Below are 25,123 nucleotides of genomic sequence, written 5' to 3' on the forward strand. Positions count from 1 at the left end.
TACTAATTAATAAAACTATATGTAAGACTAATAAACAAAGAATAGAGAGAATATGATATAACAATTTATATTAATTTACAGAATTCGGTAGCTACGTCTAGTCATTTCTCTTTTAAAAGATTTTTTTTATTATGCAAATTCAAAATACAATATTTAAGATATATTGATGTTATCTCTCCTCTTTAGTTTACTATGTAATTTGTGATACAACTATTACAATAAATTGTGTTTAGATTTTAATCTTAATCTGTTTAGAAAATCCAATAAGAGTTGTTTTTAAACAATTAACGAACTTGTTCAATACTTCTAACAATTAGTTTTGAAATAAATTTCAAGAGAGTATTGTTTCTATGTAATTATTATAGTTAAAACTTCAAGTCTTGTCCTTGATTGTGTTTATTCAAGTAGTGGAATTCCAATTCGTACAAAATTGTAGAATGTGGTGTTACGATTTCAGACACTGTCCTTAATTAGGATTTGAAAATTCCATCTCTTTTTGAGTTTTTGGAAAATATCTTGATTTTATTGGTTGACTCAATTTTCAAACGTGGATTCCTGGTATTGATGTATCAAAACATTGAGATATAACTTTAAGGATCAGTGAAGTGAAAGTTATTTCAATAATATGAAACGTTGATAATTGAGCAAAGATATCAATTACATACAGAGAAGATTTTTCTTTGAAAATTCACTAATTTTTGTGTGTTGACTTCTTCGATACTTATTTCTTCTTATTAACGAGGTGATGACTGTACGAAATAGTTTACATTCACTTATTTATCTTTTATCATAAACATGCTTGTGTTTTTCTCAACCAAAAACAACAAGCTTATGTTCTTTCTAAACCAGAGGCAAACTTATACTCTTTTTTAAGTATTGGCAAGTTTATATTTTTATTAACCATATACAACTTTCTAGTCTTCTTAACTAGAGATAGACTATTATTTCTCTTCGTATTTGTTTGTCTTTAAGCCATTGTGTATGTCATGAACTATTGACTTCATCTCACTGGATATGATAATTTGAAGATTTAAGAAATTTTTTCAAAGATACTCTCTCCGGTATTATTTATAAAATAATTTTTTATGAAATTTTTGGTCTTATTTATAAGAAAAGTTGTAAATTTACAACTTTTAATTTTAAGAATTGATTTTTTTATGGAATATAATATTGTTTTTGGGATTGTGAATTTCTCTTTATATAATAGATATAAGAGAAACATTTTTAATAGTAAAGATAAAAATTAGAAAATAAATTAGTCATAAGTCAGTGAGATAAAATTTTGAGCTAATAGCGTTTTTGGTTCTTATAATATAGATCAAACTCTAATTTCAATCCTAAGATTTTTTTAGATTTTATCATTATAATTTTAAATTCTTTTACTGTTATTCATTTCTATATACAAATATTATGATGTAATGTACTTAGTCACAATTTTTTCAACATCCAACTCCACATTTCATTTATAATAAGTAAAAATATAAACATAATTTAGGGTTTATTTCTCCTTCCTCTCATAAAATATAATATTCCTTAGTTAGAATATATTAAAATATATAAACAAATATTAAAAAACTTAATTATTTAACTAGTGGGAGCCGGGTTAGTTCAAGTTTATGGATGGATATCAATACGTCGACCCCACTCAAACTTTGAATATAAGAAATTTTTTGATCATATTTAATAAAGCAATTTTTTTTTGTCAAAGTCGACAGATTAAATGGATATCTAAACATTTTAGTTTAATTACCCTTCTCATGACATTCTTGTTTTTCAATAATAAGTTGCTTCTTCTAAAAGTGGTTGGTCTTGAAATATCATTGTCAGCAATATATATTAGAATTTAGTTACTATGACATCCTGGACAAAAAAGTTTGACACATATATCTAATCTCATCGTTTATATATATATATATATTTTTTTTTTAATTCTAAATTCGCCATGTATATATTTGTAAAGGTACTTTAGAAAATAATTTTACGGCATGATACGTTAGCGTATATGATTGAATATTTTAGTCAAACTTTTTTGCACTATCATATACATAGTAATGAAACTATATGACATATATTGTTGTACTATGTTAATTAACATTTAAGTGAAAATATATTAAAATGATTTTCAGTAAAATCGAAGTCAAATCCGGTCCTGAATATATAATACCTGCTTTTAGAATTGAAAAACTTTATTAGCCATCAATTCGTATATGCTTCTTCTGGTTGGAATTTTTATCCTAAATGATTACTGTAGCTGGCTAGTCACTTTTAAAAATAAAAATAAAATTTAAAAGTCAAATACAATCAGATATTTTTTTTTCCATTTTAAACAATATGTGATTTTTGTTGTTGCTGCAAGCACTTAGGCTCACATCGCGTTGAGTTTATAAGAGTTATTTTATATAAATAAAAGGAACCTAAGCTCAAGAAAGAAAAACTTCAAATTAAAGAATTGTATTATACGAAAGTTAACTCACATTGTTGTTGCTTATAAAAAGAAAAAGAATCCCACGCTGGAAAGCAATCTCTAATTCTCTACTCTTATATTTTATAAAAACATGGTTGTCTAATCAAAGCCATGTGATTTAGATTCTTCTTATGTAGTAAGGTAATTCTTATATTTGATCACTTTTTTTTTTTGAATAATAAATTTCTTGAATAAGGTTAAAGGTAGATGCATTATGCATCGGTTAAGTTCTTAGAGACTCAAAATTTCAAACACATTTTACCTAACTCATAATTGGCTCATTAGTTTAATAATTACTTTAAAGAATAGCTCATTCACTTATTTGTTGTTACCTTTACTAAGTAAATCAATTTATTTTTATCAAGCTAAGTAAATCAATTAATTAATACAAATTGTAAAAAATGTAATCAATAGAAGAATAAAAGAAATTATAACGAGAGGATGGATTTAGCATAAAGGGAAAAGAGAGAAAAAGTGTGGCCAATCCATTTAGATCTCCAAAATTGGCAAAAATAAAATAGGATAAATTAGAAAGTTGATTTGTCTTGATTACTTTTACATGCAGACGTATTAATTAATAAAATAAACAATAAAAATAAATAAAAAAATATAAAAAGTTGTGGTTATCTTTTTGTAAACGGCCCATGTGAATGGTGGGGCAATGAATATGAAACTATAAAACGGACTCCACAAAGACTTGCTTTTTAATTTGTTAATGACATGTATACCCGCAACTATATTAAATAAATAAATAAATTATTAAACAAATATGCATTATTGGTTCTTCACAAGGGAGAAATTGTTTTTTTTAAGGGACCCAAACCGGAAAAGAAGGAGCTTTCCTATATACCCTTTCCTTTTCTTTTCCAAATCATGGACCTTGGACAAAACCCCTTCCAAAGGCTCCTGTGATATTTTTTTCACTTTTATTGTAAAATAATAATAATAATAATAATAATAATGATAATAGGGTTTTCCCACCAAATAGAGGTTGTATTGTATTCCAAGGAAAAAATGATCCAAAGGTGAATATTGAATATGTACCAATTTGGAGTGTAGAAGGTATCCATTAGAATTAGGATCCAAAAGGTGCCCTATGAGGAATACCTTTTCTTCTCCTTGCATTTAAAGGAGGTGGAGGAGGCGTGACAGGATACATATCTTGTGTTGAGCTTTCACGCAATTCTTCTTCTGTTGTTCTACTTGACACCCCTTCCATTCTCATTGCTTCATTCTTACCATCCAAACCAAAGCTTGCATCTCCATTTTTCTTTATTCTTTCAAGCTAATTCAATTCATAAATTACATCATTCAATTATTTGTATATAACATGCCATGTTTCATGCTCCCTCCTCAATGCTACATAATTACACTTTCATCCCATCAAATATCACATTTTAATCCACATTATCACGTTATTTTCAAATTAATTAATTTCGAATTAACATCTAGAGAAAAAGTGAGATTTAATTAGATAATAATGTAAAATTAATTATTTGAAGAATAACATTATAATGTAAAATTAATTAATGTTGAAATGACGGGACATTAGTCTCATAATGATCTAAAAAACTTAAATTTATGAAAATATCTTATGCATCAATTGGAGAGTCAAATATCCTAATTACAATTTATTAAACTCGTGGTTTTAACTATTAATAAGAATAAATTGTAAGGTTAATAACATAAATTTCATTAATTAATTAAATTGTGAATGCTATATATTTATACTAGTTATGAAGGCATGATGAATATTTATAATCGGTGGGAATATAATTATGATGTTGAATGATGGAGATGGGCTTTCAAATGTAGGTGATGATGTATGGGTGGTGGGTGTTATACCCATATGATTGAGTTGTGAATGATGTGCATGTTGATAATGATATGGACATTGGACAATATTGTAAGATTAGCAAAGAGATAGAAATAAATAATAAATAATAATAATAAATATAATAATATATAACAAATAAATTAATTATAATTATAATAAGAATAATAAATCTCACCTTACATCCCAAAGAACAGAACCGAAATGAATCCAACAGGCTCCTTCCACAAATCTCACAAATGTGAGCAACTCCTTTTCCAGATTTTGGTTGAGGCCTCACATTCAAGAACAAAACTCGAGCACTATTTATCACATATGTTTGTACTCCACTTATGTTCAACACTTTCTGAATTTCTGACACCCTCACTACATCATGATACGAAGATCTTCTTATCTAATTTAACAACAACAACAAATGACCATTACATTTTTATATATGCCAATGTCATCATATCAAAAATTGTAAAATCAGCAGCTAGCCCATTTCTCCAAATGCATTAATATTAAAATTAAAACCCAAAAAATATTTATTTATATAAAATAAAAATATCGGAAAATTTGGAGTAACTAGTAGAATTGCTATGTACACCCCACCTGAATGACTTGATGATCTTTGTGTCTTGAAGAACGACAATAAAAACAAAAGGCACCATCGCCATTGCAATCTAAGCAATACATGTTACACTCATTTCTAGCGGCGTCAGCGTGAATCCGACACACATTGAAAAACGGTGTTGTTAGCAATGGTTCAAGCCAAGGTGGTACCAACTCTCCTGTGTCCTGTTCAAATAAAACAACATTCTTAAAATCTTCAAATTCATAGACATTATAAAAATTTAAATCTGAAACTATAAATAAATAAATAAATAAATACCATTGCGAGTATAATATAATGTGGCTCAATGTAGATTCAAAGAATGGGGGGGGTATTGGGATTCAATTGGCGGAGATTGGAAGAGGAAGATGAAAATGAAAAATGTAGAGAGAGAGAGAGAGAGAGTAAACGGCCTTCAACTTAGAATTCAACGACAAAACAACGCTAAAGAGACTATAGTGTATTAAGGACGAAAAAGGGTGATTAAATTAAACAAGTAAAGGGAATGGACGGATGAGATGGAAAGTGGTGGATGAGGGGAATTTATAGACGTTGGATGAAGGAGATGAGATTGGCGCTTACGCTACTTTGGATCTCTACATAAGCCCAGGGTCCGGTTCATTACGTGGCGCTACTGATGAAGCCCATCTTAGATTGGTGGATACCTTCGTGGCATTGCATCACAAAGAAAAGAATCTTGCGTCACCTCTTTTTTCCAAATTCAAATACACTTTCTTTTCTCTCTATAAATATATAATATTTTATTATTACTTTTTTTTAAAAAAAATTAATCAATAATTTGATTATTTTAGTCAATTTATACATATTGTTTAAATTTTTAAATGATTTTTTATATTTATAATATTATCAATTTTTTTATAAATATTTAAATTTTGTAATAAAAAATAAATTAAATATAAACTTTTAAATGTTAAAAGTTCAAAAAATTATATTTAATTGATTCTCTATTAAGAAAATTTAACTTTTTGTATGAGAGATTTTTATAATATTTTAAACATGTATACAAAAAATAATTAAAAAATTTAAAAGATATATATGAATTGATTTAAAACAATAATTAAAATTATTAACAGAAAATATTTGAAAAACTATTATTTAAAAAAAATTAGATGAACTAAATACGAATTATGATATATTTTTAGAAATAAAAACTTATTTAACTTTGATTTTTGTAATTAAAAATTTGAAATGCTTGCTAAAGTATGTTTTTAATGGTTATTTTAAAAAATGCTAACAAATACTTCAGTGATCTAAATAAAGTAACAAATCATTAGGAAATTTGTGTATTTAACTTTTTAAAATTTTAAAATCTGTTTCTTTTAATTTTAAATTTTTATTTTTGATTTCTAAACAAATGTCTTAAAGGCATTTGTTACTAATACATATGATTTTCTATTGAAAAAAAATGAGACTTCTATGGTATATTTACAAATTGATATATTTTAGTAATATTAAATCAGTTGATTAGTAGTTGAATAAGGTTACTTTAATGAATAAGTGTGGCTAAGTTATAGATTTAACACTACACAAATTTTAAGTTTTGCACTTTTGATTTCTTTTGATTTGTTATTAAAATTTTAATTTTAAAAATAATTTATATAATTGTTGGAGACTAAAATTAATAGAAAAATGTATTAGTACTGTTAATTTAGTCAATTTTTAATATATAATATATAAATGTTGAGATGAATTAGTTAATGGAAAATTAATTCAATTATTGATTAAAATTTTAATAATACCAATATATTTTTTTTTCACAGTATTCTAGAAATTGTTTTAAAATAAATTAATTTTAATAATATTCAATATAATAACCACCCTTTTGATGTGAGATACTCTCTTTGTTATATGTTAAGTGTTACTTTTGGTTTTTTTACATTTTTTTTAAAGAGTATAATATTGAAACTTGTGTATGCAAAGTGTGAAGAAGCGGATAACGTAGGTCGAATTTGTGATGTATATCAAATATTCCTAAAATCTTTTAATATATAAATTGTATTAAACAATTAGTTTAACATACTAAGAAAAATTTAAAATAAAAGAGTGTAACAATAATATAAAATTATTGTTATTAACCATTATGACACTCGATACACGACATAAAGAGTACTTTTACTTTTATGGGAAGACACATAAATTTAAATATTGCACTATGCTACTTTAAGGTAGCTAAAATGTAAAATAATAAAATCCATTATTGTTCTTTGATATATCTATAAGATGATCCACTTAAAAAAAAATAAAAAAGCTTGAGTCCGCAAGAGCGTCTACAAATGAAGCAAAAGAGAAGTATAAAAACACTAAAAAATATCATCAGACAATAGAAGAGAAAGAGAATTCACGTGAATGAGATTGACAACAGTCTGTTCAAACCCAAATTAAGCAGGCCATCCGCATAGTTATTTGATTTCTCAAAAGAGAAAGAGACCTATGAATATTTGGAGACAAAAGCTTTAAACAAACTTATAGCTTTAGCCAACGTTAATCATCCCAAAACCGGCTTCATAAGCAATAGTTATCCCCCAAAAGATACGGTTAAATGTGGAAACAAAAATTAAACTAATTAAATAATCTATGAATAAATTTATATATTTAAAATAAATTAAATAATTAAATTTAATTCAAAAATTACTTTTTAATTTCAGTTAATATTTTTTTCTTTGGAATTTTTAAATTTTATTTTCTCAAAAAAATATCACAAAAAAAATTAAATCACATTTATTTTGGGAAAATTTTTGAGAAAAAATTGTAAATACTTTTTTTTTGAAAATTTTTTAAAACTTTTTCTTATCGAAAAATCTTTATATCTATTTTTCTTTGAAAAGAATTGTAGAAAATTTATTAAAAAAAATTTATCAAAAAAATTTTAAAATTTTTATTGTTCAATACTTTTTTTTGATAGATATAATAATTTTAGTCTATTATAAATTTCAATAATAATTTTTACGTTGTCAAAGTTCATATATATTTCGAACATTTATATTTCATATATTTTATCTTTATAAAGATGTTGTCATTTTCCACGGTTTACTTGAATTGTTATAAATTTATTCACTTAATTTTTAATAAATTTGACTTTATGTTACAGTATAATTTAAATAAATGAATATAATTTCTTTAAGAAACCTCAAAGAGCGTATTTTATTTCCTCTTTCCTTCTCGCCAGGTTCTCTGAAATTTCGTGGGTTCCGTTGTTTCTTCGCTCCGTGAATCATCAATCGATTCAATTCAGAACCAATTAAGCACTAGCGATGTTTCGATTCTGGTAATTTTTTCTCCTTTTCAATTCTAAAACCTCATTTCTATTTCACAATTCTCTTTAATCTATTTCTTTTTCGAGTTTCCTGTAATTTACTCTCCATCACACTTTCAATACAACAACTACAAGCTAAATTTTCTGATTTATTGCCAAAATTCGACAATAATCAACAGAATAATATGAATTTAGGGAAGAACATTGATGTTGATGTTGTTGTTCTTGTTTATTCGCAGGGGATCACAAGAGCAACAATCGCAGGATGCACAATCATCACAGTCGTGGTATTCACCATCTGTGATGAGCTCATCGAGTTCTTCAAGACCTGCTACACCTACTTCCTCTTCCGCTTCACCGAGGCCTTCTTCACATATTCCACCAGCAGAGGCCGCTGAAACTATTGCTTCTTTGAGGGACAAAAGGTTTAACACTAACATAATGTTTTATTTTTCCGCGTTTTCTTCATTTTTAAGATATCATTATCTTAATGTTGTGTTTATTGTGAACTTTGTAAATTGATCAGTGTTGATGAGTTAAGGAAGCTTTTATCTGATAAAGATGCGTATCAACAGTTTCTAAATTCACTTGACCAGGTCAAGATTCAAAACAATGTAAGTTTGTTATTACTATCTCTAATCTTTAGGATTGGGAATGACAACATTAGAGAGAGAGAGAGAGAGAGAGAGAGAGAGAGAGAGTTGGGGTGGCACATATAGTAGATAGGATGGTAGTAACTCGGCTTAGGTGGTTTGAGCATGTGGAGAGGAGATATGTAGATTATGTAGTAAGAAGAGTAGATCAAATGGAGGGTAGTCAAATCACTAGAGACAGGGGAAGACTTAGAAAAACTATAAGCGAAAACTATTTGGAATGACCTAGAGGTTAATGAGCTTGAAAGAGATATGCTATATGATATAACAGTTGGTGTCATTTGATCCATGTAGCTGACCCCTACTTAGTGAGATTAGGCTTAGTTGTTGTTATTACCTAGTATTTTTTTTCATTGTTGTGCTGCGTTGGCTTTGGCTGTGTCCGTATACAGCCTAGGGAAATGCTCCTATTTAGATGATTGACAATTCTATCCAATTGGCTAGTATTACAAAAAAATTATAATGCAATGAGCACTTCAGGGATTGTATGCCACTATATGTTCTGTTGAATGTGTGTGTGGTATTCTACAATGATTTTTGTGTCTTTGAGAGTTTGAGTATGTATGATTACTTCATACACCCTTGGACATTCTGGAATAAGGGGTGGATGTGTAGAAACGTATGATGAAAATTCTCCTAGTTGACCGTGTGCTTTTTGAGCTATACTGCCTTGGTGATGGAACTGTTGAATAATACAGGTATCAGAAGGCTGTTACCTGACTTGCCAATTATGTGTAGAGTTCATAGATAGGAAGCGTCAGATTTTGTTATCTTTATAGATTATGTATGGGTTGGGGAGTGTGTCAATGCCTGTATTTGGTAATACTTAGCTACAGCTTATACCATCTTAAAATGTGATTGTGAACCTAATAGTTGAACTTTTTGTTTGATAATCCTTTTTTCTCTGCGAGTTGCCCCTAATATCTTAAACTGAAAACAACATCAGGCATGTATTTCTAGTGATTTCAGATGAGAGGAAGAGGAAAATTGTTAGTCTGAATCATCCCAAAAACATTCTTAAGATTCTTGCGCCTAAAATCCCAGCCTGTAGGCTGCAGTACCTATAATGGAGGCTGATACTTAATCCTTCCAATTCCAAAGAATACACAGGTTTATTTACAAAACTATGCAAATTTTGAAGGGATTAAACCCGTATAATAAGTCAAACTATGAAGTTTTACGAGAGTAATTAAGCGGAAATTAAGAGTTTAAGACAATCCCACTTAGTATCGGAAAAGGCTTTGGTTGTTTGTTGTAGTGGTAGAACTAGCTCAGAGCATAGAAAGAATAATAATGTATATCGATGGGAAATCTTTATCAGTGACTGTGTCAACTGGATACAAGATTGGAAATGAAATGAAGATACAAAGACACGTGGAACTGGAACCTGCAGATGCAATAAATCCCCTGTTCTAGACATTCGAGAAACTTTGTTCTTTCCTTTCCAATTTCCTTTTCACTTCTCTCAACTGACCAACTAACTCCTCATCACCCCTTGTGTTTCTCATTATGCATGTGACTATGATCATAAACTTGGGTCCTAACAAAGAGTTGCCATATTGGAAGAGTCAATAGTAGAATTCTAAATTGACTGTATAAGATTTTAATACATAACCACAAACAATTGGAATGATGTTTAATCACACTACTCAAACTGTCACAAGTAATTAACTGTGCTCAACTGCACTGAGTGATCGCATCCGAATGTGCTGGAAATTTTTTTGTTACTGTATTATTCATTTGCTCAAACTTTTTCTGCAGTTTTTTGCTTTTGTTGCTGATGCTCGAATTTGTATCTGCTTGTATTTTAACTATTTATGGTCTATTGATATGATCAGCTGAAAGACGAACTTCGTAAGGAGAATTTGCAGCTTGCAGGTGAGTGATAGAATTTATTTTATTAGTAGTGCTGATATTAAATGGTTTTCCATCAGTTAAGTGGTGTAGAACATCTCAAACTTTTGTCTTTAATACAGAGGAAAATCTACAAAAGGAACCTCGTATGATGGAACTTAGGAATCAGGTAAGGTCACGGCCCTATGATTGGTTTTTCTTTCCTAATTGGAATTCTTGGAAAATGGATTCTCTGCTGTTAAGGATCCCTACATTCACGCAGTGAGTATTTCATTGGGTTTAAAAAAATGGGAAATGTGATCTAAATATAGAAATAAAACATTGAAAGTGCATTGGAATTTCTGTATTCAACTTTTTAAAAGTTTAAATTGTTTTTTTTCAAGACAAAATTTCTATTTTTGATTTCTTAACATATGCTCTTAGGATACTTGTTAGGAATTAAGATTGCATTTGATTTGAAAAGCTCGCTCGAAATCTGTGAATCAAGATTGGACGGCGTCGAACTACTGCGTGAATGTAGGAGATCACTGACTGCAAGGAATTAATATCTAAAATCTTGTGCTGATTACGGAATTTTTTTCCTTCTTCCCATTGGAAACAGTGTAGAATAATTCGGACAACCGAATTAGCTGCTGCTAAGGAGAAACTAAATGAGCTTGAGAAGCAGAAAGAAGAAATGTTAAAGTTGAATTCCCCTGCATCCCTTCTCCAAAGAATTCAAGGTATGACTTGAACTTATAATTTTCTGCATTCGTTCTGATGGTCTCAACTCTTTCACTATTTTTTTTGTGACCCGAGGCTAATGCATACATATGATGAATTTATAATTTTGCAGAGTCCGTGAACAAGACAGATGAGGAATCTGAAAATCTGCACCAGCATCTCCTTGACAGAGAGATTGACCTTGCAGCTTTTTTGCAGAAATACAAGAAGTTACGTAACTCTTACCACAAGGGAACTCTTATACATCTTGCTGCTAAAACATCAAATATATGATCCCTGACATATGGAATATGAAGTATACTAGAGTAAACCAATTGTGTAAGTTGTACTAGGGTGGATAGAGAAACATATGCTGCTATCTTTGATGAGTGAGAAACATTCGTATGCACACCTTGAAAATTGACATTGTTCCCTGTAGTGATTTGTATTCATAAATGCGTTTGTTTTCACTATCGAGTAGTTTTGTGCCATCTTTAGAAAATGTACGGACTTATCTGCACCTTCTTTTAGGCTTTTTTAACTGTACTACCTATAACAGTATTTTTCTGAAGTATATATGCTTCTTTATGATTATCATCATCACTATTAAAGGATTTGCTGTTGTTTTGTAACATTTATATAAGTGCTTTACTTATTTGGGAAATGTTCTGTGGGATAATATTTTCGAAATTTGTGTATGCTGTATATAAGATGAAATGTAAATGAGAGACAGAGATATACAGTGCCATACGATGTTTCAAATTTGATATTCAAGATAGCAAAACTGTACCTTTACTTTTTAGTTTAATTTGATGGCCATTGATCTTCGGTATGATGTGGATAATATGTATTGACCAAAAAAAAAAAGTTGGATAATCTGTAGTGTTCTACTATGTCATTGACAATTGATTGCAAACAAACATCTCAATTTTGCAATATTTTTCTATGTTTCTCAATCTCAAATTCCTAAATACCCTTGCTGCCTGAACCTCCACCAACAACACCCTCGTCCTCCTCTTCATCACTCACCCCACCCCAACACTAAACTCTTTGCTCTTGGTTGTCCCCCCCTTATGAAGTGTATGTTTATAAGGGGTAATGATTCCTTCAGACTTTTGTTGGCAAACGGAATTGTGGCTTTCAAGGATGATTCTTTAATGCCACGGAATGTGAGGTTGGTGTTTTTCACATCGAATCAATGTTTCATTTCACCTTTGTCTAATTGTTTGGAATATTGTAAGTTGTTCTGGCCACCTCTAGAGTGGTTCAGGATGCATATAGCATAAATTATGTTATCTTGCATGGAAATGTTTCTGATGTGGTAAAGCATAACTGGAAAGTTGCGAAAGAGATGGAAGATTTCGGTTTTGAGATTGGAAAGTTGTTGCAAAGTTGAGGGATTTGTTTGCAGTTATTTAACAATTGTGTATGGTGAACACTTAATTTTTGTTGTGCAGTATATAGGAAAAAAAACTATTCAACATACATTTATAAGAAGGAACACTACTTGTGAACATTTTTCCTCAAATTTGAAGTGGATACACTTTGATACAGAAATTAATAAATAAAATGAAAAGGGGAACACTTTCATAAACATTGAAGCCAAAAGAGAATATTCCCATTACTAATAACCTCCTTGTCCCTTTCCTTGAGAATATTTGGAGTCAGAATAAGAGGTATCAGTGTCAGGCATATCACACATAGGAGTTGTATAATAAAAAGGGTTAGGCACATATTTGATCAAACCGCGATACACTGATGTTGGGTTGTTGAGCTTGAAGCCAGATTTTCCACCACCAAAATCAGTGAGAATGTTGCAAACATTATCAGGAGATGACACTAACCTCACATAGCATTCTTTTGTATCCAATTCTTTGCCGTAGATATAGTTGTTCACTGCCATGTCGTATTGTCCTAACTCATCTGTTGTATCACTTGTATAATACACAACCCTCTTTCTCTTGTCCAAACAAGTCAGGGACACCTTAGCTCCTGCAAAAAAATTGTATTTATTGTTACATATTGTATTGTATCAATATATGTATAAATAATATCAAAATACCCTTTTGTATATAGGTAATTCAAATTTTTACTTTTCATCGGCCAAGATACATTCGCACTAGTATTAAAAAAGATTGAATTTGAAAAATATTAATTTGTAATTGAACACTTGTGTTTGTGAAAATGAGATATATTTAAGTATAACTTTTTTTTAAAGAAATTTGTATTTAGGGACAGAGTGGCGATCCATTTAAAAGGTAGTATGGACAATATCATGCGCTTAGTTTCCAAATTTTTTTTTATTAAAAAAAATATTTTTAGTACATATAGTTTAATACACTAATAAATAAATTACATAATAAAGACAAAGACTTATATTATAAATTGTGTTTCCACTGTGTTTTGATTTTTAAAATAAATATGTGAATATTGTTATAATAATCTTAAAATATATTAGAATTACAACAACAACAACAACAAAAAATGTTTTTTATTAATTATTTTAATTTTTAAATATGTTGATAATTAATTATTAATTTAGTTCTCATTTTTTCGTTAATCACATTAATCTATAAAATTACTAGAAAAAAATTATGTTTAAGAATACATCTATAAATAAATTCAGATATTATACCATTAAATTCAAAAAGATATATGGTGTTCTGTCTTCTAAAAATTTCTACTTACGCTTGAGAGAGTAGTAAGTTAATTAGGAAGATATTAGATTGATATTTGATAATGATGCATACCTTTGATTGGCTTATGACTATTAACCCATTCATTCCAGCCCTGGCTACAATCCTGGCACATCACTTTTCCACTCACGTGAATGACTTCTGCTGGTTCATCCCAAGCTGAGGCTACCGTGTTATTGGTGCAACACATTAGTGTTGCAATCATCATCAATACTATTGTAAATGCCATCTTCCCTCTCAATTCACAAGGATTTATGGTTAGATTGACTTTAAAGGAGCAAATATATATAACAAAGCAGGGGTTATTGTGTAATTAATTGGGAATAAACGTGGAGGAGCACTACTATCGGTTCTTGACGTGCAATCCATTATTTAATTTTTTATAATATTAATTAATTACTAATACTACCCAATTATCATACTAGTGTATTTTGGGAAAGTTCAAGTATATGTTTTGTTTGCGGTGCATAGATAAAATCACGATGAACCAAATATGTGTAGAGTGTAGTTACTACAAAATTACATTGGTTTAAAGTAATGTTGTTAATTTCACTACAAAATCAAACATATATTAAATCTTTAATTTCATAAAATAAGTGGAAACAAGTGATTTTTTATACATGTAAAACAAACACGTTATTAATTTATCTGTCTCTAAGACTTTGTCTCAAAATTTTAGATAAATAAAAACCTCAAAAAAATTCAATTTCATTATAAATATATTAATATAATATATTAGTTATAAATATTCACCTAATTTAATTGGTCAAAATAATAGCTCTATATTTTTTTAAACGCATGTTCTAACTTGTACGTAGCAAAACTTGATTTTTTTTTTTAAAGTCTCACTTTTTTTATCAACCAAAAAATAATCCTATTATAACATTTACTTTAAACATATATTTGATAATAGAGTAAAGTTGTTAGAATTAAAGTAAATCAATGTCATTTGTTAAAAACTATAATTTGCAACTTTTGAAAATTAGGACGATTTACCGGACAAACTAAATATGTTATTATTGTATACGCTTGTATAAAAAGGAGTCTTGGCCCAAACATCCACATTTTTCTAAGATGTACTGTTTAACACAAATTAGAAATTGTTTCTTTTTACATACAAATGAGAATTTGTTACGACAAGTTTATTTGGATATTTTACATAAACTCATTTGAGATTTTGTGAGTCTAGTCAGTCACGAATGTGATATGCACGCTAGTAATAAATAAAGGAGGTTATATATAGTTGAATTACATAGGAAAAAAGCACATGTTACTCAAAAATAAGTGAACCATATAATATGGAGACGAATCAAAGAAATGCATTCTCTACCTTGTACCCAAAATAAGGAATTGTTTTCAGGTTAAAACAACAGCATCCTAATCCAAGTTAAACCATGACTCCAAAACTCCCAATAGGAACGCAACACGCAATATAAACATTAATTAGAGCGCACACAAGCTGCCACATAAAAATCTTCCAATCCTTAATCTATGCCGTAAATTGTGTAACACCTAAATCTTCGTAACATCTCATTCTCACAACATCCCTTGGAAAATTAAGTAGTAATAATTAATTAATTAATTAATTATTAAATTGACATGAAACTCTTGGAAAAAGATTTTGCTCCTAACCAAAGAGGAACTGTTAAAATAATTGCAGAAGAACCTGATGATGTATGGCTTCTTTACAATCTCATTACCATCGGCGACGTCGTTACCGCCGAAACCACACGCAAAGTCCACCTCGAATCAACCAAAAACACCTCGTCACGTGTCAAACTCGCCCTTCATCTCAAAGTCACGTGCCGCGACTTTCAAAAAGACTCTTCCACCCTCCGCGTACATGGCCGCAATCTCGAACCAAATCAACATGTTGCTGCCGGTTCTTTCCACACTTTAACCCTTGAAAGAAATAAACCTTTTCACCTTGAAAAGAAAAAGTGGAGTCCACAAGCTGTTGAAACCTTAGCCGAGGTTACCGATGATTCATCATTTTCTTCTTCTGATGCCAATCTTCTTGTTGTTGTTCTTCAACAACACCAAGCAGAAATTCACTTGCTTGGAAAACAAGTCACTACTCGTTGTTCCAAAATCGAAGCCTCTTCCTCTTCACATTCTCATAAAAAATCATCTTCTTCCTCTTCAAACATGTTTTTTCGTGAGGTTTTTGTTGCTTTCATGAAGCACGTGGATTTCAACATTGTGAAATGTGTGGTGATAGCAGGGGATAGCGACAGTAATACATCGATATCCCCTACTATCTTTCGTAGATTTCTTTTGTCAGAAGCGAAGAGGTTAAAGATAAAATGTATCGAAGAGAATAAATCACGTATTGTTGTGGTAGGGTCAAGATGCAACAACGACAAAGGTAATTGTGACTTTGACTTGAAGGAAGTTTTAAGTGATGTGACCGTGATGAAATTGATAAAGAACAACGAGTTAGGGTTAGAAATTAGGACATTTAAGGAGTTGTGGGATATGATATGCAACAATTCGGATCGTGTGTGTTATGGAGCAAGGCATGTGGAGAGTGCACATGAGATGAATGCGATTGAAACACTTTTGATAAGTGATGATCTTTATAGGAATGAAGACACTGAAATGAGGAAAAAATATGTGAGTTTGGTGAAATCGGTGAAAGAGAGTGGAGGAAAGGCTTTGGTGTATTCTTCTATGCATGTTTCGGCACCACAATTAGCTCAGCTAACTGGTGTTGCTGCCATTCTTAGGTTTCCATTGCCTAGTCTTCAAGATATGGATGAGGATGATGATCATGCATGGATATAATTACAATTATAATACCTTAATTAAATTAAATATATTATATGTCTAGCTTTTATTTTTATTTAATCCCTTCCCTTGTTAATATCATCAAAAATAAATTCTCATTTGTACATATATATATATATACAATAATGGTTGTATTGTTGTGGTGATGTATATATCATTTGTTTGACTCTTGACAAACCATTTTCTCTCCATTCCTAAAAGGAAAACATTTTTTCTGAAAATTTTAAAAGAAATGACATGTGAAATCTAATATTTTAATAATATATTATATTAATATTATATATATAATATTAGTATTTTATTTATTCCTTCAAGGAACTTACCATATTCTGTATAAATATTTTTCAAAATACTCTTTTATGTATAAATATGTACAATTCAATTCAGATTTTTTATTGCTTAAAATACTTAATTATTATTTTATTAATAATATTAATTCAGAATATTTTTAAAAATAATAATAATAATTAAGTGTTTTAGTAATTTGAAATATATATAATATATATTTAAAGACAATATATAAAAAAAGAGAGCAATATAATTTATTTAACTAAGGTTATTAAATATTAGTAGTAGTATATTTATCGTTGCCATAAATATAAAATAGAGTTACTAATATATGTGATGTATATAATATAAATTAGAATACAATAAAAAAAAATAATGTCATATTGAAAAATAAAAATAACAATTTTTAAATACTTTTTTCTTTATAAATACTATACTCGTTGTGGATACTAAACAAACATTAATAATTGCATACTAATGGGTAGTTTTGTAATTTTGGAAAAGATGATTTAATGGGTTATCCAAACATTGATCTCTCTCATGAAAAAAGAACTATTGGCCGTGGAAGAGGGGTTTTCCGACATGTCCCATTCGTAGACGAAAAATAAATATAAAAAAGAAGACTGAAAAACAAAACTAAAATTCCATTCTCCATTGACTTGACCCATTCACTCTCTTTTAATTTCTCGCTATTCATGCTTTCTTTCATTCGATGCTGAGAAAAAAGCAGCACCAGCTACCAGCGCGTGACCGTTGCTATTGAAAATTAAAATTAAAATTAAAAAATAAAAGAAAAATGCGTGTTCCCGTGTTGGTGGCTTTCGCCGCAATGGCGGTTACGGTTACGGTTGCATACGGTGGTTTTCCGGGAAATTATCTTCCTCTTGAACGGACCATCCCTCTTAACCACGAAGTTGAATTAACGGCTCTCAGAGCTCGCGATAGAGCTCGTCACGGTCGAATCTTGCAAGGTGTTGGTGGCATTGTCGACTTCTCAGTCCAAGGAACCTCCGATCCTTACTTAGTTGGGTAACTAATTCTTTTTCATTCTTTCCAAATCTTCCATTTCTTGTATCCGTTTTCTCAACATTGAGTAGAGTAGTTTTTGAGAATATAATGTAGTTTTTTGTTATGATAATTATTATATAGTCTTTAAATTGGATTAATCTTTGTTTTCTTGTTTAGGTTGTATTTTACTAAAGTGAAGATGGGATCTCCTGCTAAAGAATTTTATGTTCAAGTAGATACTGGAAGTGACATTTTGTGGCTTAATTGCAATACTTGCAGTAATTGCCCCCAATCTAGTGGCCTAGGGGTGAGAATTAATTTGTTGCTTTTGTTTCTTATTCTGTTTACTACTAGTAATTCATTTGTTTATTTTAATTTAATTGTCTATTTTTAGAATAATTTTGTTAGTATTGATTTTTCATTTTCTAAGTTTAAGGTTGCATTAACTATTTTTATGGCAATTGCACTCCTATTATTTATTGCAAAGCGGGAAATTGATGCAATTGAGAAGATGAACTTTTAAGGGTATAACTGAAGAAGGCTAATAATTTCGTCAAAAATAACAATTTATTGATTTTCTTTATGAGTGTAGATATATTTGGATATGGTTGGATTGGTGTTTTCCCATTTCATTCCATTGCACCCTATGCCATCAACCAAACATCCAAACATACCCTAAAATTGTTGGTTATGTTGTGCATTTTGTAGATTGAGCTCAATTTCTTTGACACGGCTAGCTCGTCCACTGCTGCACTGGTTTCCTGCTCGGACCCAGTGTGTTCTTATGCAGTTCAAACTGCTACAAGTCAGTGCTCTTCTGAAGTTAATCAGTGCAGCTACACCTTTCAGTATGGGGATGGAAGTGGGACATCCGGTTATTATGTTTATGATGCCATGTATTTTGACGTGAGCATGGGACAGACTGTGTTTTCTAACTCTTCATCTACCGTCGTTTTTGGGTGAGTCCTCAATCCACATGATGAAAAGAACCCATGTAATAGTATTGCGGATCAAACTGACTGTTAATGCATACGTATTATATAGCAAATCTTGTCAATAGGTCAAATTTTGATATATAAAAGAGAATAAGGTAAATAAATGGGATTTGTTTACTATTTCATCGATTGCTTCTGTGGTGAAAGTTTGCCCATTACTCCTATGTTTATTTTGGGATTGGTAATTGGTTTTAATTGATCTTATTGGGATGATTGTTTGGGAAATAGGTGTAGCACCTACCAATCCGGGGATTTGGCTCGGACAGAAAAGGCGGTTGATGGAATTTTTGGGTTTGGCCCTGGTGCTTTATCTGTTATATCACAATTATCATCACAAGGCATGGCACCCAAAGTGTTCTCTCATTGCTTAAAGGGAGAGGGCAATGGAGGAGGTGTACTGGTTCTTGGTGAAATTATGGAGCCAAATATTGTTTATACCCCACTTGTTCCATTACAGTATGTTCTCTCTTCACTTTCTTCCTTGTTTTCTTCTCCCATCTCAGTTTGAAAATTTTTTTCCCTAATATTGCATGACATTGATATGAAGGCAAAGTATATGTTCTATTCATTTCTGCATAAAAATTCTGAATCTTGGTATTTGCATCACTTTCAAAGATTAATTGCTTGTTTGTAACTATGAGATAATCACTTTGAAATTTATTAAATTGGTATAATGTTTGGATGACATAATGAAACATAAAATAAGCACTGCTAGTTATCATCTTAAAACTTAAAGTTAACTAATGAATCACCATTTTGTACCCCTTAGCTTACATAAAATCTCTAGTTTTATTTGGTGCAACATTTTAATGTTTGGAATGTTATTAATATGTCATCTTTTAATCTCGATTACAATTTTCTGAAAGGCAACCTTCCATTTCATTGTACTTAGCCAAATGTTTAGAACAGCATTCTTATAACAAAAGTAATAGGCCTGCATATATTGTATGTCTGGCTTGGTGCCTCTTGCGGAGAACAAGGTTTTCTTGGTTTCTTGATACAGTATTCTTATGATGGGTTCAACATTCTCCCAGCACAGATCTTGGTTTCTTTTCATGCGCTTCTATGGTAAAAGTTTACATGCCATACCCTTGGTAAATGAATGTGAATCCTGGAAGTAGTAAACCATTTTTTTCAAACCCTGGCCTTAACAGTTCATTGTTTTCTGAGCAAAATGAACATGCATCGGTTTGTTGTAATAAATATCTCAAAATATAAATGATAATATACTACGCATTTGCTCTAATTTAATGAAATAACTTTTGAATTGAATGTAGAAAGTGGTATGGCTCACAATCGCTAAGAAAGTTGAGTTCTTAAAATGCTTGTCGTGCCAGTTACCATTATCAAATAACTTGCAGTTTATATCAGTGTGTTGATCTGTGCTTATATCAGACATTGTGCTGGGTGTTGATCGAATTTCAGGCCTCATTACAACTTAAATCTTCAAAGTATTGCTGTCAATGGACAAATTCTCCCAATTGATGAAGATGTATTTGCAACATCTAACAATCGAGGAACTATAGTTGATTCTGGTACTACATTAGCATACCTTATTCAAGAAGCTTATGATCCTTTTCTCAATGCTGTAAGTTCCGTTTTACCTCTCTTGAACTTTTGAAACACTACACTTTGTTGTAGCTAAGTCCCATGATTTTATTTCCATTCTCCCAATTAATTTATTTGGGCACATAAAATCTGGTATATGACCCTAGGTATTCATACTTAATAAAATTAAACAGTAGTGATTAATAACGAAAAGGTTTTTCTATGTCAATCAGAAAGTCGGATTGTTTATTTAAGGTTGTCCTCAATTTTAAACATCTTCTAGTTAATCAAATGTCCAATACTCAATGATAGTTAAGGTCTATATGTCCTCAACATCACATTAATCTATTACACACCCACTAATCTATTTGCACAATCTCTTCCTTTAAAAACCAAATCACATTGACCAAGGTACTCACGATAATCAATTGCTTACCTCATAAATCTGAGAGCTTTTTTTCACACCCATAAAACCCTTTGTTTTGTGAAAACAGGGTAGATTAAATATGATGTTGGTAACAATGGCCATCTATCTAGACAGTTAGGTACTTCAACTTTGCTGTATTTTTAAAAAGAACCTGACTATACTATGATGAAGTTACAAACAGGTTTGTATTAAAACTTTGTGCCATTGCGGGAAGAGAGGCTGTATGTCCATGAGTTAACTTTATTGCAGAATTTTGAAACAAAGTGTTTACCTGAAAAATAGTGGACCCCTTTCTAATGTTTCTGTTACCAGGATCCAGTATTCACCCAAGAGTCCAAATATAGCATTGTATCTTGATTCCAGACGCCTGGATATATGTGATTAGCCGCAAAGATTTCGTTGACTGTAATTTTGTGTTTACAAAAAGTGGAACTGCGATATCAATAAATATATGGACGTTACAGTATGTGTTGGACATTGAAGAATGAGAATTTAATTTGTATTCAAAATTTTATTTTCTTCAATAGGGTGTGTTTGGCTTATTTATCTTGTGTTTTGAATCATTAAGAAATGATCTTGACCTTTCCCATATTTTAGATATGATATTACATGCACTGATGTTAAATATCTCATTGAATGTGTAGATAACTACCGCTGTGTCACAGTTTTCCAAACCCATTATTTCCAAAGGAAACCAGTGTTATCTGGTCCCAACCAGGTAATTTCAATTCTTCTAACTCAATTTTTTAATAAAAGATATTTAATTCTCTATTTCTATTTGATCATAAAAAATATATTTTGTGCTGTTATGATTTCTAAGATGTCATTTCAATTTTTGCTCATTCAGCCTAGGTGATATATTTCCTCCAGTCAGTTTAAATTTCATGGGTGGAGCATCCATGGTTTTAAAACCAGAACAGTATCTTATACATTATGGTTTCCTGGTAACTATGTCTTTCTCTTTGTTTGATCACTTTCTTCTTCTTGTCTAAGTTCTTCTGAATTGAATGCCACTGATAATAGTCCAATCCGCTACTTTGTCTTTTATAGGATGGTGCTGCAATGTGGTGCATTGGTTTCCAAAAAGTGCAGAAGGGATTCACAATTTTAGGAGGTTAGAAGCTGGAAAAAATATTTTAACAGAATAAAATCTACAAGGAGTTAATTGTGTATTTTCAAATTAATTTCTGTTTAGAGGTTTCATCTTGTATTTTCATGTTTATTTTGTGTTAATTATGCATAAAATCTATCAGGTCATTATTTTAGTTGTCCAGTATTTTTAGTATTGGGTTTTATCAACTAAGTTGTTAGTTCTTTTGCAGATCTTGTTCTAAAAGATAAGATTTTTGTATACGACTTAGCTAATCAACGAATCGGGTGGACTGACTATGATTGTGAGCTAACCACATGATTATTTCCTTTGTTGCATATATGCTCCTTTACCTTGTCATAATCCTAAATCGGTGCTTGCTGCTCAGGTTCCTTGGCTGTAAATGTCTCGATGGCTACGAGCAAGAGTAAGGATGCATACATCAATGCAGGACAGATGCGTGTCAGCTCCTCCCACATTGGCATTCGCTTCGAGTTGGTACTTGTAAGCATTGTGGCTTTTCTTCTGCATATAATAGTTTTCATGGAGCCCCAGTTTTTGTAGATAATGTTCAAGAGTCAAAGCTCAACCTTAGAAAAATTTACCGGGGTTGGCCGATGTTTTATTTGTTGTCGGCATACCCTTGATACCTTTCCAATTAGTACAAGGAAAATGCGGATCTCACTGTAAAGGGGCTCTGTTGTTGAGAAATGGAGAATTAGTATATTAGTAGAGTTCTGAAGTAGATTGAAATTGTACTATTTATAAACTGCTCTGACTGCATAAAAAAAGTTCACCTTCGGGGTTGTGATTTTAAGCCAGTGTTTAGTGTATACAAATGTCATTCTTTTTTTATTGTGAAATGTTGGTTGTTAGTATGTTATTTAGTTGACAAAGTTTGAACTTTAGACTTTCTTCTCAATCTCTTTTGGATGTCCCAACTCAACCAATGTATTGGCATTACGAATGTTATATAATCATGATTTTCTGTTCCTGGAGTTATATTGTAACAATGTATTGGCATGAGAACAAACAAAAATGATTTAAGTTCTTTATTTTATTTTTTATAATAAGCAACAAATTTGTTAATCGAATGTAAAGAAAACCTGACAATAACTTTTAGAATAGAAAGATTATTATTATTTTTATTTATTTATTACTTATCTTTGACGGGGGAATCTCCACATGTACAATTGTGAACTAAAATTAACACTCAACCATGGTGGTTAGGTAAAATTGTCCTAGAATGGGGTATTATTTTATCTTGGATGTAAAGCTTAGGAGAGTCCACGTCCACTCAAACAATCACTGTTGTGTTGTAACTGTAATTCAATGGTAGTTAGTGGCAGTTAAAGTAGTTAGCTATGAATGTTATTCGTATACTGCGTTCACAGGCCATCTTATGTGGGTACCCCTTTCTTTTGCAATCGTGAGATTAATTTAAGTTATTCGTATGTAAACTCACGTTTGATTAACCAAAAGTCTGATAATATATTCATTATTATCATAAATAAATATATCAAATTTATTTTAACTAAATTAGTAACATCGTAATGCATTGAACAACAATGATTATAGCAGTTGCCATTATTAGACATTTACATATATGTATATACAAATAAAAAAACATCAAATGTTCAAAATGCTTATTGTTAGATATATCGAATGAGAAGTATGTATAATGAAAACATATTAAAAATATTACAAAGTAATATTTAGTTAACTTTCTCAACATAGTTTACATTTTAAACAATTAACCTGAAAAAAAATGGGTACATAGTTATTTATTATGAGTAAAAACTTATAGACTAATTCCCAAAAAAAACTTACAGATTAATTAATAATATTATAAAAATAATAACTCTTTACAATTTATAATAAAACTTAGGCTAAACTACATTCGTGGTCCCTTAACTTAATTTCAGGTAACGTTTTAGTCTTTTATCTTTTTTTTTTTTTTTCTTGGGTTGGTCCTTTATTTTAATTTTAAGTGACAATTTGATATTTTATGTTTTAAAATGTCAACAATGTTGTCCTTTTTTTTTTTACAAAAATTTAAAAAAATCATCAAAATTTTCAACCAAAACCCATAAAATTAATAATCATCTTCAATATAATGCAAATTTTATCAAATCCATAACTCAAATATTCAAATACACTCATATTTTCATCTCCAACAACATCAAATAAAAAATGAAATATGAGTTTATTTCAAGATTTAAGTTATGAATTTGATTAAATTTGTATTTTATTGAAGGTGATAATGAATTTTATGGGTTTAGTTTGAAAAATTTGATGATTTTTTTAAATTTTTGTAAAAAAAAAAAGGACAACATTGTTGACATTTTAAAACATAAAATATCAAATTGTCACTTAAAATTAAAATAAATGACCAACTCGGGAAAAAAAAATATAAAGGACTAAAACGTTACCTGAAATTAAGTTAAGAGACCGCGGATGTAATTTAGCCTAAAACTTATCATATATTATTTTGTTTATTTTATTTTAAAATTAATTTGTAAGTATTATTATAAATAAACTTATGCAACACGTACACATATCACCTTTAGTATAATAAAAAAAATGAAAATGGAAATATGATCCTCTCCTCTATTAGTAGTAGGGTTGTACAAAAAATCCGATTATGAGACACAAATCTAAAACTGGATTCAAATCAATTTTAAATATCCAGTTAAAATTATATGGTTATAATCCGGTTTATTTATAAACCGGTTGGATAACTACTTATGTTTTATATTTGAATTTGGTTTTTATCTGATTTTTATCCACTACCAATATTTTGCTAATTTTGAGATTTTATTTCTTGAAAAAAATTTAAAATTTATTTTTTTTCGAAAAAATATCAGAAAAAAATAAAAAAATCTTTTTTTTTTCTCAAAAAAAT

At 29.9% G+C, this 25,123-nt stretch overlaps 5 protein-coding genes across 7 annotated transcripts; 3 read left to right on the forward strand and 2 right to left on the reverse strand.

Moving 5' to 3' along the window:
- Positions 1–2,952: 2,952 nt before the first annotated feature.
- Positions 2,953–5,359, reverse strand: LOC101513580 (protein RGF1 INDUCIBLE TRANSCRIPTION FACTOR 1-like). The gene is made up of 4 exons (XM_004494044.4): positions 5,173–5,359; positions 4,893–5,078; positions 4,477–4,692; positions 2,953–3,749 (listed from the first exon to the last, which is right to left on the reverse strand). Exons 1-4 carry the CDS (start codon positions 5,173–5,175, stop codon positions 3,540–3,542), a joined length of 615 nt encoding a protein of 204 aa, XP_004494101.1. The 5' UTR covers positions 5,176–5,359; the 3' UTR covers positions 2,953–3,539.
- Positions 5,360–8,027: 2,668 nt separating this feature from the next.
- Positions 8,028–11,990, forward strand: LOC101513895 (vacuolar protein-sorting-associated protein 37 homolog 1). The gene is made up of 7 exons (XM_004494046.4): positions 8,028–8,179; positions 8,407–8,592; positions 8,694–8,781; positions 10,659–10,698; positions 10,797–10,843; positions 11,276–11,396; positions 11,510–11,990. The coding sequence occupies exons 1-7, from the start codon at positions 8,166–8,168 to the stop codon at positions 11,668–11,670; spliced, it is 657 nt and encodes a 218-aa protein (XP_004494103.1). The 5' UTR covers positions 8,028–8,165; the 3' UTR covers positions 11,671–11,990.
- An 873-nt stretch (positions 11,991–12,863) lies between these two features.
- On the reverse strand, positions 12,864–14,334 carry LOC101514439 (pistil-specific extensin-like protein). Its single transcript, XM_004494047.4, has 2 exons — positions 14,127–14,334; positions 12,864–13,368 (listed from the first exon to the last, which is right to left on the reverse strand). Exons 1-2 carry the CDS (start codon positions 14,299–14,301, stop codon positions 13,001–13,003), a joined length of 543 nt encoding a protein of 180 aa, XP_004494104.1. The 5' UTR covers positions 14,302–14,334; the 3' UTR covers positions 12,864–13,000.
- A 1,153-nt stretch (positions 14,335–15,487) lies between these two features.
- LOC101514762 (protein PELOTA 1-like) lies at positions 15,488–17,014 on the forward strand. The gene has a single exon (XM_004494048.4). It carries the CDS (start codon positions 15,672–15,674, stop codon positions 16,857–16,859), a length of 1,188 nt encoding a protein of 395 aa, XP_004494105.1. The 5' UTR covers positions 15,488–15,671; the 3' UTR covers positions 16,860–17,014.
- A 681-nt stretch (positions 17,015–17,695) lies between these two features.
- Positions 17,696–23,220, forward strand: LOC101515086 (aspartic proteinase 36-like). Of its 3 annotated transcripts, XM_004494049.4 has the most exons (10): positions 17,697–18,179; positions 18,336–18,465; positions 18,867–19,117; positions 19,382–19,609; positions 20,579–20,741; positions 21,773–21,846; positions 21,976–22,072; positions 22,179–22,242; positions 22,451–22,522; positions 22,607–23,220. In XM_004494049.4, the coding sequence occupies exons 1-10, from the start codon at positions 17,947–17,949 to the stop codon at positions 22,780–22,782; spliced, it is 1,488 nt and encodes a 495-aa protein (XP_004494106.1). In that variant the 5' UTR covers positions 17,697–17,946; the 3' UTR covers positions 22,783–23,220. The 3 variants fall into 3 exon arrangements, with proteins under 3 accessions (XP_004494107.1, XP_027188906.1, XP_004494106.1); XM_004494050.4 differs by lacking the exon at positions 22,451–22,522 and having other exon boundaries at positions 17,696–18,179; XM_027333105.2 differs by lacking the exons at positions 22,451–22,522; positions 22,607–23,220 and having other exon boundaries at positions 17,696–18,179; positions 22,152–22,242.
- The last annotated feature ends 1,903 nt before the right edge of the window (positions 23,221–25,123 follow it).

This window comes from Cicer arietinum, chromosome 3 (genome assembly GCF_000331145.2).
Source record: "Cicer arietinum cultivar CDC Frontier isolate Library 1 chromosome 3, Cicar.CDCFrontier_v2.0, whole genome shotgun sequence".
Taxonomy (NCBI): Eukaryota; Viridiplantae; Streptophyta; class Magnoliopsida; order Fabales; family Fabaceae; genus Cicer; species Cicer arietinum.

Excerpts from the sequence above, each read along its gene's own strand:
- LOC101513580 (XM_004494044.4), bottom strand. Across the intron at positions 4,693-4,892 it reads AAGATCATCAAGTCATTCAG|ATAAGAAGATCTTCGTATCA; the intron begins GTGGGGTGTACA and ends TTGTTAAATTAG. Across the intron at positions 3,750-4,476 it reads TCTGTTCTTTGGGATGTAAG|CTTGAAAGAATAAAGAAAAA; the intron begins GTGAGATTTATT and ends GAATTGAATTAG.
- LOC101513895 (XM_004494046.4), top strand. Across the intron at positions 8,593-8,693 it reads GCTTCTTTGAGGGACAAAAG|TGTTGATGAGTTAAGGAAGC; the intron begins GTTTAACACTAA and ends TAAATTGATCAG. Across the intron at positions 10,699-10,796 it reads GGAGAATTTGCAGCTTGCAG|AGGAAAATCTACAAAAGGAA; the intron begins GTGAGTGATAGA and ends TCTTTAATACAG.
- LOC101514439 (XM_004494047.4), bottom strand. The coding sequence starts at position 14,301 with ATGGCATTTACAATAGTATTGATGATGATTGCAACACTAATGTGTTGC. Across the intron at positions 13,369-14,126 it reads TAGTCATAAGCCAATCAAAG|GAGCTAAGGTGTCCCTGACT; the intron begins GTATGCATCATT and ends ATTTTTTTGCAG.
- LOC101514762 (XM_004494048.4), top strand. The coding sequence starts at position 15,672 with ATGAAACTCTTGGAAAAAGATTTTGCTCCTAACCAAAGAGGAACTGTT.
- LOC101515086 (XM_004494049.4), top strand. The coding sequence starts at position 17,947 with ATGCGTGTTCCCGTGTTGGTGGCTTTCGCCGCAATGGCGGTTACGGTT. Across the intron at positions 18,466-18,866 it reads CCCAATCTAGTGGCCTAGGG|ATTGAGCTCAATTTCTTTGA; the intron begins GTGAGAATTAAT and ends TGCATTTTGTAG. Across the intron at positions 20,742-21,772 it reads ATGATCCTTTTCTCAATGCT|ATAACTACCGCTGTGTCACA; the intron begins GTAAGTTCCGTT and ends TTGAATGTGTAG.